The sequence below is a fragment of the Poromitra crassiceps genome (assembly GCF_964638095.1).
Source record: "Poromitra crassiceps genome assembly, chromosome: 14".
NCBI classification, from domain to species: Eukaryota; Metazoa; Chordata; class Actinopteri; order Beryciformes; family Melamphaidae; genus Poromitra; species Poromitra crassiceps.
The window spans coordinates 9965399-9982120 of NC_139633.1; the positions used below are offsets into that span (position 1 = coordinate 9965399).

The 16722-nt window shown below is 44.0% G+C and overlaps 1 protein-coding gene across 1 annotated transcript in view; it reads right to left on the bottom strand.

The window, feature by feature from the left end:
- Positions 1–859: 859 nt before the first annotated feature.
- pcsk6 (proprotein convertase subtilisin/kexin type 6) overlaps positions 860–16722 on the bottom strand; it is a gene marked incomplete at its 5' end in the record, with an annotated part of 41847 nt that continues 25984 nt past the window's right edge. The window contains 9 exons of the mRNA XM_083650388.1: positions 860–973; positions 1492–1604; positions 9948–10077; positions 11846–11949; positions 13359–13446; positions 13701–13897; positions 14163–14265; positions 15062–15208; positions 15820–15962. Coding sequence (XP_083506514.1) covers positions 876–973; positions 1492–1604; positions 9948–10077; positions 11846–11949; positions 13359–13446; positions 13701–13897; positions 14163–14265; positions 15062–15208; positions 15820–15962 — 1123 coding nt within the window. The 3' untranslated portion in view covers positions 860–875. The remainder of the gene's footprint in view (positions 974–1491; positions 1605–9947; positions 10078–11845; positions 11950–13358; positions 13447–13700; positions 13898–14162; positions 14266–15061; positions 15209–15819; positions 15963–16722) is intronic.

The window sequence follows — 16722 nt, forward strand, 5'->3', positions numbered from 1 at the left end:
TATGATGGGGTGCAGTAGGGTGAATGGGTGGGAGTGGCAAACCGGTAGATTCCTTGCCTTTCACGCGGGCCGGGTTCGTGTCCCGCCATGTGTTCAGTTCTTTAAGAACTTAAACCAACCTTGTTTTACTTGCCTAAACAGAACCACGAAATGTGGCGCCGTTTTCAACCAGGAAACGGTGCCATGCCACCGGGCCGGCCGAGCGCGACCCGCGGCTAGGCTGGAGCGCCACTCAGTTGGCCCGCAGCGCCTCGTGTGGCGCCTTGAGGTGGCTCGACTCGCCAGGCCTGGAAAAATGACGTCGAACCAGGAAGGTGCCCGTGTCAATTCGCGCATATGTCATTTTGGGAGTCAGTGGAAATAGCCTTCCGTGTATTCTGTCGTTTCGGTATGAGGACGTGTTGTACAGTAATAACATCTTTACAGAAGGAATTCTCCGTATGTACCGATATATTGAATGATTAACATCAGGTAATGATTATCTGTTCGAAATGTACTGATATATTAAATGATTAACATCAGGTAATGATTATCTTTTCAAAATGGACATTTGAGCCATATCTTACACCCAGTGCAAGGGCCAGGGTTATCTTTGCCAGTTTCTAGCGCTCAAAATCGATTTATTTTCTTTTAATTACCACTGGTTCACTACGTCCTTTGATGTATTGACCCACTGGTTCACTACGTCCTTTGACCCAGTGGTAATTCAAAGGGGAAAAAGGGAGATTTTGAGTGCTAGAAACTAGCAAAGATAACCCTGGCCCTTGCGCTGGGTGCAAAGTGTTTTAGTTGTTTTCTCTTCTTCTCTCTCCAGCACCGACTTAAAGTAATAGAAGAATCTAGATGGGAGGATATAGCTCTAGTTGGTGGCTTCCTCACCCAGTCATCAGACAGGTGCGGCAGCAGAACTGACGGAAGAGCTTCTTCTCACAGAGCCGGTTGGACTTCACCATCTCACAGAACACCTCATCCGCTGAAAGACCAGACCAGAGGCACCAAACCAACTTTTATGAAACATGCAGAACAAACGCTTTGCCACTTTGCATAGCTTGGTGTTATAATGCTTTATACTACAAGAATGAGTCGTTTTATATAATCTATTGCCGGTAGAGGAGATTAGTGAACTGTGTTTTCTCCCCTCCCTCCAGTCCACTGGTGGCTGCTGACTCAAAAGATTGGGGAGGACAGGAGGAAGACCCAAGACAAAACCTAGTAGCGTATATAGTGTGTGTGTGTGTGTGTGTGTGTGTGTGTGTGTGTGTGTGTGTGTGTGTGTGTGTGTGTGTGTGTGTGTGTGTGTGTGTGTGTGTGTGTGTGTGTGTGTGTGTGTGTGTGTGTGTGTGTGTGTGTGTGTGTGTGTGTGTGTGTGTGTGTGTGTGTGTGTGAGAGAGAGATCTTTCTCTCTCAGACAATATAATACGCATCTCGATAAATGCTCTGCAATACTATACAAAAACGTCATTTTCACAGTTTGTGAAGATTAAAACTCACCATTGTTACAGGTTGCATTCAGAATGCAAGTGGCACTGGCCAGACTGTAGCTCTCTTTGCATCTGGTACAAGTTGTCCCTGGGCCATCGCACGTCAGACAGTTCTCCTCACACCTGGACAGACAGAGTGACATCATCACACCTGGACAGACAGAGTGACATCATCGAGCTTTAATCATTCTAATGAAAAGAAAGATAAATAAACAGTGCTTACAGCGTTGCCAGGAATACGACAATTATCGTACTTGTACGGTAATTTTGCCCTCTGTATGATGAACAATCAATAATGCCATAATGTTTCTAACACTTAGAAGGAGTCGTGAGAAGTCTTCCAATCCATTTGGTGATCGAGTGCCAGGGCCCGCTTTACTGTTTTGCTTGCACCTGTGTTACTTTCGGCATTTTAGACACAAAATGGGTGAATTGGGTGGGAAGTGAACAAGGCTAATGGCCGATTAGTAGGGTCATTTTCACATGAATAATAACGACTTCTCACTTGATTTATGATGTCAATAAACACTTTCCTAAAGAGTTGATGGTTCCTTTTGTAAGTTATGGTCCAATTTAGAGTCAAATAGACATTAAAGGTGTGATTGACAGTGATTGCGGCTCTGTGGCAAAACCCTGGTCTCGTGATGAGCAGAAGAAGAGCTGCGCACTTGTCATCAGTCCAAAAACGTCTTAATTCTGGTGCGGTACTCAGAGATGAAAGTCAAAAAGCGGAAAAGGACTCGCAGACAGAAAACACATGTAGACTAGGAGTCTTGATAAGAGATCATTTTACTTCGGGATATAAACAAACAAGCAGCAAACGTTTCAGTCCTCAAGGGACTATCGCATACATGGGCAACATACGGCCTGCGGGCCGTATGCGGCCCGCGGGCGCCCCCTGTGTGGCCCGCGATGGAATTGCAAAAAAGTTTTTTTTTTTTTACAGTGCACTTGAACGCAACATGCAATATACCCGCTGAATAATTGTCCAAATGTTCATGTCATTCTGGGCAATACTCTTCTGTTATAGCATTTCAGTCTGAAATATGGAATATCTTTCAATAATATTTATGACTAAAAGGCTAAAAGTAATCTCATGTGTAAGAAATGACTGTTCTACATTGAAGTAGAAATTTAAATAATTAACTTGTTGGTTTTGGATTTATTTAGCTTCAAGAGTGCATTTTTGTTCTTGTGTGACCCTCAACACAGGCTTTGAGAATCCCGGGCCACTTACTGATACTTATGCTTAAATTAACCCACTCATATTCTGGTTTATTTCAAGAAAAACATTTCGGCTAGTGGAAATTCTAATTGGCTGGTAACTTTAAAATCTAGCAGCCATATTGGCAGGTGGTGAAAAAAGTTAATTTCAAGCCCTGCAGGGAGAGCAGGTGGTGACATAGGAGTGAGTGAGGAAAAGGATCAAATATTGGTGGTTAAGACTGAATAATGACATCACAATTGTTAATTTAAAATGAGTTATTCCTCTAAACCTGGCTTCAAATGCCCCAAATTTTTCGTGCTGGCGCCGTTCAGCCCTCAGCAAAATCTGGTAGCGAGGACATTTTTTTGTGGCCCTCTCTATCATCAAAGTTGCCCATCCATGGGTTACCGCATGACAATATTTGTTCGGCCCCCGGCAACAATCTGGGTTTCTCATGTGGCCCCCCATGAAAAATAGTTGCCCACCCCTGCCTTAGATGGTAAATCATCTCTTAGTCCTCTGTGACAGTATTATCCTGTGTGTACCCTCTAACACAGGGGTGGGCAACTATTTTTCATGGGGGGCCACATGAGAAATCCAGATTGTTGCCGGGGGCCGAACAAATATTGTCATGCCGTAACCCAGGGATGGGCAACTTTGATGATAGAGAGGGCCACAAAAAAAGTCCTTGCTACCAGATTTTGCTGAGGGCTGAACGGCGCCAGCGCGAAAAAATTGGGGCATTTGAAGCCAGGTTTAGAGGAATAACTAATTTTAAATTAAGAGTTGTGATGTCATTATTCAGACCAATATTTGATCCTTTTCTCACTCACTCCTATGTCACCACACTCTCCCTGCAGGGCTTGAAATTAACTTTTTTCACCACCTGCCAATGTGGCTGCTAGATTTTAAAGTTACCAGCCAATTAGAATTTCCACTATCCAAAAAAAAATTCTTGAAATAAACCAGAATATGAGTGGGTTAATTTAAGCATAAGTATCAGTAAGTGGCCGGGATTCTCAAAGCCTGTGTTGAGGTTCACACGAACATGCACTCTTGAAGCTAAATAAATCCAAAACCAACAAGTTAATTATTTAAATTTCTACCTCAATGTAGAACAGCCATTTCTTACACATGAGATTACTTTTGGCCTTTTAGTCATAAAGATTATTGAAAGATATTCCATATTCCAGACTGAAATGCTATAACAGAAGAATATTGGCCAGAATGACATGAACATTTGGACACTTATTCAGCGGGTATCTTGCATGTTGCGTTCAGGTGCACTGTAAAAAAAAAAAAAAAAAAAAAAAAAAAAACTTTTTTTGCAATTCCATCGCGGGCCACACAGGGGGCCGTATGTTGCCCATGTGTGCTTTATAGTAACGTTCAGTCATAACTCATTTATAATTAAGCCCATAGTTAATGAACTAATCATGTACAAAACACACACACAGTCACATATTTTATATACTGTATATGTTGTAAGCCTAATTTTTGCCATCACAGCTGCTTTTTACATGTATGGGATAATACAGGCTAATATACAAGGTGTCCCAAGCTCTGAGTCATTATAAACTCAATTATCTACAGAAGCTAATGTTCACATTCTCTCATGTGTTCATCGTTCCTTTCCTCCTCTGTGTGTGTGTGATTGAGAAATGAGATGCAGGTGGTGTTCTTCCTAATTGGCCTGGTCAGGTGTCAGATTGCTGCTGGCTGATTGGCTGGTGGAGAGCATTTAAGCCAGCTGATGCCATCCTGTCGCCCCTTGCTCTCCTCATTCCCAATGATGATGGCTGCTGTGCTGACTGCTGTGTTCTGTCAGGTAGGAACTGTGTGTAGACCTACTTTAGTAGTTCTGCAGAACTTTATTAAGATGTGTCTTTATCTTGGTAGACCTGTGCAGTCTAAACTGTAAATAGTTACCTTCCAGATCTACACTTTTGTACACTGTAAATAACACTTACCCAAGTAGCAGAAAGTAGGGGGAGAAGCCCTTTAGTTTTTTGTAACATTTTCTCATGTTTATTTTGTAGGAGCTTATAGGTAAGAGCTGTGTCTCTTATTTAATCCATAATTTTCTTTTCTTAGGTAAATTTAAGGTTGGGGATTAGTTTGATTGGTTAGTTGTGTTGGGGCCATGCTGTGCTCTGAAACTAAACCTGCTACTTGTGAACTTGTGATGGTGGTTTGGCTGATCATCCTTGGGAGTGGGAAGAGTGGGGGCACTTTTGTGTTGCGGTCGGGTTCCCCGAGGGGTTCCTAACATAATTGGGTGCTCGTCTGCTTTTCTCATTCGTCAGCACGTCGTCTGTGAGTGTGTGTGTGTATATATATTTTATGTTTGTCTGGTGGGCAGTCTTTGTGCAGGTGGTAAATGGTATTAGTCAAGGTGCCTTTGCATGGAGCTGAGGAAGCTCATGGTGGTAAAGCTGGTGGAGATGTTTGTTGGAGGAGGAGCCGGTCAGAGGGGACCAGTAAGACTGAGGAGGGGCGTGACAAGGCAGGGCCATCAGTAGCACCGTTTCTCCTCTTTCTGTGTAGACTGCTACCCTACAAGAGTCTCCGTACATAGACTTGCCTGTCACTCTGACTCCCAAGCCGTCTAAATCAGCAATACAGACGTATTTACAAGTGTCACAGAAACATTTCAAAGCCACATATTGAGAAGAAGAGTTCATAGCTTCTCGACATCGGGGTTAGAAAGCTCGACGCTGCTCATAAATGCCTCTTTTCATCTGAAGTCTGTGCTGGTGATATTTTTTACCGAGCCTTTGGCCAGAGTGGCGCTGTGACGGCTGAGAGCTCTAACCCGGAAAAAATATCACCAGCACAGACTTCAGATGAAAAGAGGCATTTATGAGCAGCGTCGAGCTTTCTAACCCCGACGTCGAGAAGCTATGAACCCTTCTCAATATGTGGCTTTGAAATGTTTCTGTGACACTTGTAAATACGTCTGTATCACTGATTTAGACGGCTTGGGAGTCACAGGCAAGTCTATGTACGGAGACAGGACTCTTGTAGGGTAGCAGTCTACACAGAAAGGAGAAACGGTGCTACTGATGGCCCTGCCTTGTCACGCCCCTCCTCAGTCTTACTGGTCCCCTCTGACCGGCTCCTCCTAACAAACATCTCCACCAGCTTTACCACCATGAGCTTCCTCAGCTCCATGCAAAGGCACCTTGACTAACACCATTTACCACCTGCACAAAGACTGCCCACCAGACAAACATATAAAATATATATACTCAGACGACGTGCTGACTAACGAGAAAAGCGGGCGACCCCCTAATTATGTTAGGAACCGGCCTCGGGGAAGGGGACGGCAACACAAGTGCCCCCACTCTTCCCACTCCCAAAGATGATCAGCCAAACCACCATCACAAGTTCACAAGTAGCAGGTTTAGTTTCAGAGCACAGCATGGCCCCAACATCAACAAATCAAACTAATCGCCAACCTTAAACTTACCTAAGAAAAGGATGGATTAAAAAAAATTGACACAGCTCTCACCTATAAGCTCCTACAAAATAAACATGAGAAAATGTTACAAAACTAAAGGGCTTCTCCCTCCTACTTTCTGCTACTTAAGTGTAGTGTAAAAAAAGTATAGATCTGGAAGGTAGCTATTTACATTTTAGACTGCACAAGTCTACCCAGACAAGGACAGATCTTAATGTTCTAAGAACTACCAAAGTAGGCCTACACAGTTCCTACCTGCCAGAACAAAGACTCAGCAGAGCAGCCATCATCGTTGGCAATGACAGCAACCCCAAACCCATTAAACAGTGCAGAAAAAGGAAGTTGGTGAAATAAAATGTTTGGCCTATCATTCAAAACTCAATTAGCTACAGAGTTAAACCGTGGAGTATTTGTCATGTGTGCACATCATTCTGTTCCTCAGTGTGTGATTGAACTAGGAGTCCACTCATTATACTCCTAATTCCCAACTATGATGGCTCTCTTTTGACTCTGTGTTCTGTCAGGTAGGAACTGTGTAGGCCTACTTAGTTCTTCAGAACTTTTAGATGTGTTATCTTGGTGGACCTGTGCAGTCTAAACTGTAAATAGCTACTTCCAGCTCTACACTTTTGTACACTAACATCTTACCCAAGTAAAGTAGGAGGGAGAAGCCCTTTAAGGGTTGGGGATTAGTTTGTTGTTGGGGGCCATGCTGTGCTCTGAAACTAAACCTGCGACTTGTGAACTTGTGATGGTGGTTTGGCTGATCATCCTTGGGAGTGGGAAGAGTGGGGGCACTTTTGTGTTGCTGTCCCGTTCCCTGAGGTCGGTTCCTAACATAATTGGGGGCTCGTCCGCTTTTCTCGTTCGTCAGCATGTCGTCTGAGTATATATATTTTATATGTTTGTCTGGTGGGCAGTCTTTGTGCAGGTGGTAAATGGTGTGCATGGAGCTGAGGAAGCTCATGGTGGTAAAGCTGGTGGAGAGAGGTTTGTTGGAGGAGGAGCCGGTCAGAGGGGACCAGTAAGACTGAGGGGGGCGTGACAAGGCAGGGCCGTCAGTAGCACCGTTTCTCCTCTTTCTGTGTAGACTATGCTACCCTACAAGAGTCTCCGTACATAGACTTGCCTGTGACTCTGACTCCCAAGCCGTCTAAATTAGTGATACAGACGTATTTACAAGTGTCACAGAAACATTTCAAAGCCACATATTGAGAAGAAGGGTTCATCGCTTCTCGACGTCGGTGTTAGAAAGCTCGACGCTGCTCATAAATGCCTCTTTTCATCTGAAGTCTGTGCTGGTGATATTTTTTCCAGGTTAGAGCTCCCAGCCGTCAGAGCGCTCAACAGCGCCACTCTGGCCGAAAGCTCGGTTAAAAAATATCACCAGCACAGACTTCAGATGAAAAGAGGCATTTATGAGCAGCGACGATCTTTCTAACCCCGACGTCGAGAAGCTATGAACCCTTCTTCTCAATATGTGGCTTTGAAATGTTTCTGTGACACTTGTAAATACGTCTGTATCACTGATTTAGACGGCTTGGGAGTCAGAGTCACAGGCAAGTCTATGTACGGAGACTCTTGTAGGGTAGCAGTCTACACAGAAAGAGGAGAAACTGTGCTACTGACGGCCCTGCCTTGTCACGCCCCTCCTCAGTCTTACTGGTCCCCTCTGACCGGCTCCTCCTCCAACAAACATTTCCACCAGCTTTACCACCATGAGCTTCCTCAGCTCCATGCAAAGGCACCTTGACTAACACCATTTACCACCTGCACAAAGACTGCCCACATATAACAAACATATAAAATATATATATACACACATACTCACAGACGACGTGCTGACGAATGAGAAAAGCAGACGAGCACCCAATTATGTTAGGAACCGGCCTCGGGGAACCGGACTGCAACACAAAAGTGCCCCCACTCTTCCCACTCCCAAGGATGATCAGCCAAACCACCATCACAAGTTCACAAGTAGCAGGTTTAGTTTCAGAGCACAGCATGGCCCCAACACAACTAACCAATCAAACTAATCCCCAACCTTAAATTTACCTAAGAAAAGAAAATGATGGATTAAATAAGAGACACAGCTCTTACCTATAAGCTCCTACAAAATGAACATGAGAAAATGTTACAGAAAACTAAAGGGCTTCTCCCCCTACTTTCTGCTACTTGGGTAAGTGTTTTTTACAGTGTACAAAAGTGTAGATCTGGAAGGTAACTATTTACAGTTTAGACTGCACAGGTCTACCAAGATAAAGACACATCTTAATAAAGTTCTGCAGAACTACTAAAGTACGTCTACACACAGTTCCTACCTGACAGAACACAGCAGTCAGCACAGCAGCCATCATCATTGGGAATGAGGAGAGCAAGGGGCGACAGGATGGCATCAGCTGGCTTAAATGCTCTCCACCAGCCAATCAGCCAGCAGCAATCTGACACCTGACCAGGCCAATTAGGATGAACACCACCTGCATCTCATTTCTCAATCACACACACACAGAGGAGGAAAGGAATGATGAACACATGAGAGAAATATACAAGGACTGAATGTGAACATTAGCTTCTGTAGCTAATTGAGTTTATAATGACTCAGAGCTTGGGACACCTTGTATATTAGCCTGTATTATCCCATACATGTAAAAAGCAGCTGTGATGGCAAAAATTAGGCTTACAACATATACAGTATATAAAATATGTGACTGTGTGTGTGTTTTGTACATGATTAGTTCATTAACTATGGGCTTAATTATAAATGAGTTATGACTGAACGTTACTATAAAGCACACATGGGCAACATACGGCCCCCTGTGTGGCCCGCGATGGAATTGCAAAAAAAGATTTTTTTTTTTTTTTTTTTTTACAGTGCACCTGAACGCAACATGCAAGATACCCGCTGAATAAGTGTCCAAATGTTCATGTCATTCTGGCCAATATTCTTCTGTTATAGCATTTCAGTCTGGAATATGGAATATCTTTCAATAATCTTTATGACTAAAAGGCCAAAAGTAATCTCATGTGTAAGAAATGGCTGTTCTACATTGAGGTAGAAATTTAAATAATTAACTTGTTGGTTTTGGATTTATTTAGCTTCAAGAGTGCATGTTCGTGTGAACCTCAACACAGGCTTTGAGAATCCCGGCCACTTACTGATACTTATGCTTAAATTAACCCACTCATATTCTGGTTTATTTCAAGAAAAACATTTCGGATAGTGGAAATTCTAATTGGCTGGTAACTTTAAAATCTAGCAGCCATATTGGCAGGTGGTGAAAAAAGTTAATTTCAAGCCCTGCAGGGAGAGTGTGGTGACATAGGAGTGAGTGAGAAAAGGATCAAATATTGGTAGTTAAGACTGAATAATGACATCACAACTGTTAATTTAAAATGAGTTATTCCTCTAAACCTGGCTTCAAATGCCCCAATTTTTTCGCGCTGGCGCCGTTCAGCCCTCAGCAAAATCTGGTAGCGAGGACTTTTTTTGTGGCCCTCTCTATCATCAAAGTTGCCCATCCCTGGGTTACGGCATGACAATATTTGTTCGGCCCCCGGCAACAATCTGGATTTCTCATGTGGCCCCCCATGAAAAATAGTTGCCCACCCCTGGACTATCGTCAGTGCATACCCCCTGGTCTCGCATTTGCTGCTTCTGGCTCCAAATAATCAAGATGGCGACGGTCTAAATGCCAAACGGGAGACTTCAAAACGGACGTCCACGAACCAATGGGTGACGTCCTGATGGCTACGTCCATATTTCTCTCCATGTTTGTTGAGATTGAGAATGACTCACTTGAGGCACATCCTCTGAGGGAAACCTGCTGCCTCTCCTGAGTAGTAGCCTGGGTTACAGCTCTGCACACACCTCCAGTCCTGCTGCAGTAAGCCCTCGGCACACTGGATGCACTCCTCTGCACCTGGACCTGTCAACCATGTCATACACATTCCAAACCACAAGACACCAGTCAAACATTTGACAATGTTGTGCTTAGAAAATGTTGCTGTTTAGAATAAACTATGAATAACTTTCAGTGCTTGTGTAGTTGCGCCGGTGGCCGGCAGATGTCACCAGAGCGCTAGGATAGGTGAGTGTGAATTGGAAATGGCTTCTGGTGAGTGACGTCTGACCTTGAGATGGCGACTGTTGGAGAAAAATATAAGTTCCATGCCATTTCCTAATCAATAAGCTATATTTGCATACACATAATTATGCTACAGTGAGTTACAATGACATGACATCTCACACATTATGACATGACATCTGACACATAACTCTCCTGCTTGATAAGCTAGTTATGTGTCAGATGTCATGTCATTATAACTCACTGTAGCATAATTATGTGTATGCAAATATAGCTTATTGATTAGGAAATGGCATGGAACTTATATTTTTCTCCAACAGCGACACACAAAGAACCATGAGTTCTTTGTACGTTCTTTGTACGTGGTTTGTATGAATATTGTGCGTGGGCAGGACACATACCCTCAATTCGGCTTCCCACCCGCAGACACAGCCAATCGTGTCTGTATGGACGCCCGACCAAGCCGGAGGTAACACGGGGGTGTGAACCTGTGACCCGTGTGTTGGTAGGCAGGGAATCTACCGCTACACTACCCGGACGCCCATGAAACACTTTTTTAAGGAATATTATTTGAATATTTATATTTTTTACGTGAGCCATACCATGATATATATCCATACCGAAAAAATCCTTGTGATTATCATCAGATTGATTCCCTCGTGCAACGCCAGCAAAAGCTCAGTGATTCATGGTGGATGACAAGATTTCAGACTTCCTAGGAAATTGCGATTTTGCGATCGCAATAATGAATGCAAATGCAACCAATCTCTGCAATATTTGCGAGGGAATCAAGTGCGCATAGCGCGCGAAATGCTTAGCTGTCAATAAATGCCTACTGTAGCTGTCAATAAATGAAATGCCTAGCGGTCAATAAATGCCAATTCCACATTTCGGATTCACCAAAAGTTTAGAATTTCTTCCATGACCCATTATAGAATACAGCAGGAATGAGTCCGGAAGACCTGGATGTTAGCACGTCCGGTTAAGATGATCTTTCTGAACACAAAGATGGCAGTTTCATAAACTTTTGTTAAGCAGAGACCTGATTTCAGGCATCTGAGAAAAATCCTCATACAAAAATATCATTGACTTCCAGACGAGGGAACCAGCGTGATGCTTCTGGGAAGCTACAAAAAGATGTGATAACACAACTCTATTGTGATCACTTCTGGGAAGCCCCTGGTGGACCCCTGGTGGACCCCTGGTGAGCCCCGGACCCCACGTTGAGAACACACTAGTCTCTTAGAACAGACGAGTTGGCTTCCGCAATTTTCAAATGCTTCCGCCACACCGTCTGTACTTCGTGGGGGAGAATCATGCACCAACCGGAATGGGAAGTAGAAAGGCGGGTTTTCCGCTCATTAGTCCAATCAGAATCGCAGAAAGGCGGGTCTTCCGCTCATTAGTCCAATCAAAATCCAATATGCCGCATTCTTCGTGGACACACGTGTCGTGATTGGTCGGATTCCGTCAAACTTTTTTCCTGTCTGAAGGTTTTTTCCCAACTTCCTTGTGCATGTTCTGGGGGTGTAACGTACAGACTGTATATAGCTGCATTCGCCGGATGTAGATGAGACAGTCTGTTTTAAGAGACTAAGAACACACTGACCTGTACACGTCCAGCAGGAGGCATGGCATGCGCTGCACCTCATTTCCTCCAGGTTGAAAAAGGTTCCATTGGTGCATTCGGGAACACAAGTCATCCCTGCCAGACTACAGACACAAAGCCAACAACATCACAGTCATCTCTGCCAGACTACAGACACAAAGCCAACATCACAGTCATCTCTCCCAGACTACAGACACAAAGCCAACATCACAGTCATCTCTGCCAGACTACAGACACAAAGCCAACAACATCACAGTCATCCCTGCCAGACTACAGACACAAAGCCAACAACATCACATTCATCTCTGCCAGACTACAGACACAAAGCCAACAACACAGTCATCTCTGCCAGACTACAGACACAAAGCCAACATCACAGTCATCTCTGCCAGACTACAGACACAAAGCCAACATCACAGTCATCTCTGCCAGACTACAGACACAAAGCCAACATCACAGTCATCTCTGCCAGACTACAGACACAAAGCCAACATCACAGTCATCTCTGCCAGACTACAGACACAAAGCCAACATCACAGTCATCTCTGCCAGACTACAGACACAAAGCCAACATCACAGTCATCTCTGCCAGACTACAGACACAAAGCCAACATCACAGTCATCTCTGCCAGACTACAGACACAAAGCCAACATCACAGTCATCTCTGCCAGACTACAGACACAAAGCCAACATCACAGTCATCTCTGCCAGACTACAGACACAAAGCCAACATCACAGTCATCTCTACAAGACTACAGACACAAAGCCAACATCACAGTCTGATAGCCTGGTTAAAACCATCCTGAACATGATCTCACACTCTGTTTGGCTTTATATCAGTCTGGACTCTAAGCCATTCACAGTGATTTCAGTGGCTGGGAGTACTTGCCTTGACAGACAACTCCTTCAGCCAATCAGCATCGCCAAATCCAGTCCTTCAGCCAATCAGCGTCTGATCCAGTCGAATCCAAATCCACTCGGAAGAACAGCGGAAATGTCTTCCGCTGGTGCATACTCCTGTTCTTGTTTAATTGTTCTTATTGAGTCTATTTTTGCAATAACTGCACTTACGGCTGTGTAAAATCTGCATATTGGCCAGTTACGTTGTCAACTACGAGGCAGGTTCCCGATTTGCCTGTGGACTTTGTAATTTCTGGAAATGGCTGTGGGCGGGGCTGGAGGGCGGGCTGTGGGCGGGGCTGGAGGGCAGACTGATCCACACAAGCAAACAGAATATGAGTGGAGGTGATCAGGATGCGTTATTATGAATGGTAGTGTGGCTGTCCAGTGTTATTATGAATGGTAGTGTGGCTGTCCAGTGTTATTATGAATGGTAGTGTGGCTGTCCAGTGTTATTATGAATGGTAGTGTGGCTGTCCAGTGTTATTATGAATGGTAGTGTGGCTGTCCAGTGTTATTATGAATGGTAGTGTGGCTGTCCAGTGTTATTATGAATGGTAGTGTGGCTGTCCAGTGTTATTATGAATGGTAGTGTGGCTGTCCAGTGGGCACCTGTAGCCTTTGCTGCAGGAGGTGCACCTGTCTGCGTCCCTCAGGCACCTCATGCAGGTGTGGTGACACTTCAGGCACCGTCTCTGAGCTGGGATAGAGAGCATGCAGAGGCATCAGGACCAGCAGGGCAAACATCGCTCTGCTCCTTGCCTGGTCCTCCATCCAGGTCGGAGGTACGATGACATGTTTAGTATTTGCTTGTTTCATCATTGTTGTAACATCAATCAATTATACAATAACCAATCAAAGTGCATCATATCAGGAGAATGACCATGACTGGCCCATACCTGATATGTAATAAATGGCCAATGTTGACGCCATATATCAATCATTTTGACTTACTGTCATCAGCAAAATATGATGAAGGGCAGGTATCAGTGCAGGTGGAGTTGAGTTCGTTGAGGTAGAGGCCTCTTCGGCAGGACAGACACTCGGTGGCAGACGGACTGTCGCACTTCTCACAGCCTTTATAACAGCGTCTACAGCGCCGGGCCGCTGCGTCCTCATAGTATCCCAGTGGACAGTGACTTACACAGGTTCTACCAAGAGGTACAGGGAGGTGCAAAGAGACTTAGCTGACAGCAGATTGGAGTTTCAGTTCTACAAGCATTTCTCAGGCAGAGCAGCTCTGGCGGGTGAGATAATCTCATTGATTGAGTGAACCCACAGTTTTTGATTAGATTATTTCTGCTTCCTTCAAAAAACTCCAAGCTGCTACCTAAAGTGAAAAGCAAAGACGATTGGGATGGCAGCATGTTCTGACCATCAGCTTTGCCTTGGCCAGTTCCATTTCCCTCCACTTACCTGCCACTTTTCAAGCTGCCCAAGCTGAAGTGGACACAGTTGAGACAGTGGTCAGCATCTGGTCCATCGCAGCCCTGGTCTCCACACTCACTGTTGCATGGACCTTGGTGTCACATAATCATCATCATGTCAGAAACTACGTTAAGAAATCTTTATTCATTCATGCAAATACATCAAATTCTACATAGGGATTAATTCCTTGATAAACTCCTTGACGGCAACTGAACAAAAATTCACTATATTTTAAGTATTTTTATCCCTACAAATTATATTATTCTCTTTTTAGCATACATGTTAGGTGGGACGGGCATCTTTATTAGTCACAGACACATATGCAGAGTCTCTGTGAAATTTATCTTCCGCGTTTGACCCATCCTGGCTCGTCCTCCTCCATGGTTCAGGCCAGGAGCAGTGGGCAGCTGCAGTGGAGCGCCCAGCGACCAACTTCTTCCAACCGCCGCTGGTCAGACGACCATGTTTTTAGTGGGGGGTTATTTATGGAGGAAACCCCAGGGGAGCACGGGGAGAACATACAAACTCCACACAGAAAGGCCCTTTCGACGAGATAGCCCACTGCCCACCTGGTCACCAGGCACCAAAGGCATGGAGAGACATACCCGTGTCAAAACTTTCCCAGGCGGGAATCGAACCCAGGACCTTTTTGCTGTGAGGCGGTAGTGCTACCACCGTGCCCCCATCATTTTTTTTATTAATTATTCCAATTTTATTTTTTCTCTGTCCTCTCCTTGCAGGAATGCATGAAGTTATTCCATGATGGTATACTAATATTCCGGAATTTTTTTCCCCATCCTTAAATTTCAATGTTATACCCTTTTCAATGAAGATGTGAAAGTTGGAGAAAAACATTCTATCATTCCTAGAAAGTCCTAGCCTCTCACCATTGTACTCATCTTCCTCTTCCACCTGGTGCTCCGGAGCTGAACTCGGGATCTCCAAAATCCTGGAGTGGGAGTGCTGAGTGTCGTAGGACTGGTAAGGGTGCTCACTTGTGCCATAAAGGATCAGCATCCACTCTTTTAGCTTGCCTGGGTCAAAAGATGGCAAACATTAAAAGTGTGTGGTTTATGGTTGTGCTTGTAATTGTTGATGACACTGTAGGAATTGAAGCGGTAACACTTTATTTGGATATTCCGCCTACAGCTTATTAGTTGACATTCAACAATTCAACTGTTGAACAGATGTTCAACAGATAAAGTCTCTGTGACAATTCATGAACATACAGTACCTACATACTGTATGACACTAGGTGCAGTATCTACATATGACACTAGGTGCAGTACCTACATATGACACTAGGTGCAGCTCTGTGGAACGGGAAGCAAACAGAAACTGTTTGTTGAATCTCTAATCAGCTGTTAAAACAACATCTACAGGTAAAAGCAAAACTGTGGAATTGTTGAATGTCAACTAATAAGCTGTTGAAATGTCACAAATCCTCTGTAGACGATCCAAATCAAGTGTTACCATTGAAGCTTATTCTACTGTTGCAATAATTCAAAGTTCTGGATAAGAACACGAGTTCATGTCTAATGTAAATGCGTGCATGTGTAGCTGAGCCTTACCCAGCACCTCTGGGTTACATGTGTAGCTGAGCCTTACCCAGCACCTCTGGGTTACATGTGTAGCTGAGCCTTACCCAGCACCTCAGGGTTGCGCGGGTGATTCAGTGAGGGTGAGTCAGTGATCTCCAGGGTCCATGTGCCGTCTGCCCTCTCGCCCCAGCAATGAACGGTCATGAACTCCCAGTTCCGAAAACCCTCATTGGAATTGTCCAACAACCTGTGTATAAAAGAGTGAGACAAACAGTGTGTATAAAAGAGTGAGACAAACAACCTGTGTATAAAAGAGTGAGACAAACAACCTGTGTATAAAAGAGTGAGACAAACAACCTGTGTATAAAAGAGTGAGACAGTGTGTATACAAGAGTGAGACAAACAACCTGTGTATAAAAGAGTGAGACAAACAACATGTGTATAAAAGAGTGAGACAGTGTGTATAAAAGAGTGAGACAAACAACCTGTGTATAAAAGAGTGAGACAAACAACCTGTGTATAAAAGAGTGAGACAGTGTGTATACAAGAGTGAGGCAAACAACCTGTGTATAAAAGAGTGAGACAAACAGTGTGTATAAAGAGTGAGACAAACAGTGTGTATAAAAGAGTGAGACAAACAACCTGTGTATAAAAGAGTGAGACAAACAACCTGTGTATAAAAGAGTGAGACAAACAACCTGTGTGTAAAAGAGTGAGACAAACAACATGTGTATAAAAGAGTGAGACAAACAACATGTGTATAAAAGAGTGAGACAAACAGTGTGTATAAAAGAGTGAGACAAACAACCTGTGTATAAAAGAGTGAGACAAATAGTGTGTATACAAGAGTGAGACAAACAACCTGTGTATAAAAGAGTGAGACAAACAACCTGTGTATAAAAGAGTGAGACAAACAACCTGTGTATAAAAGAGTGAGACAAACAGTGTGTATAAAAGAGTGAGACAAACAACCTGTGTATAAAAGAGTGAGACAGTGTGTATAAAAT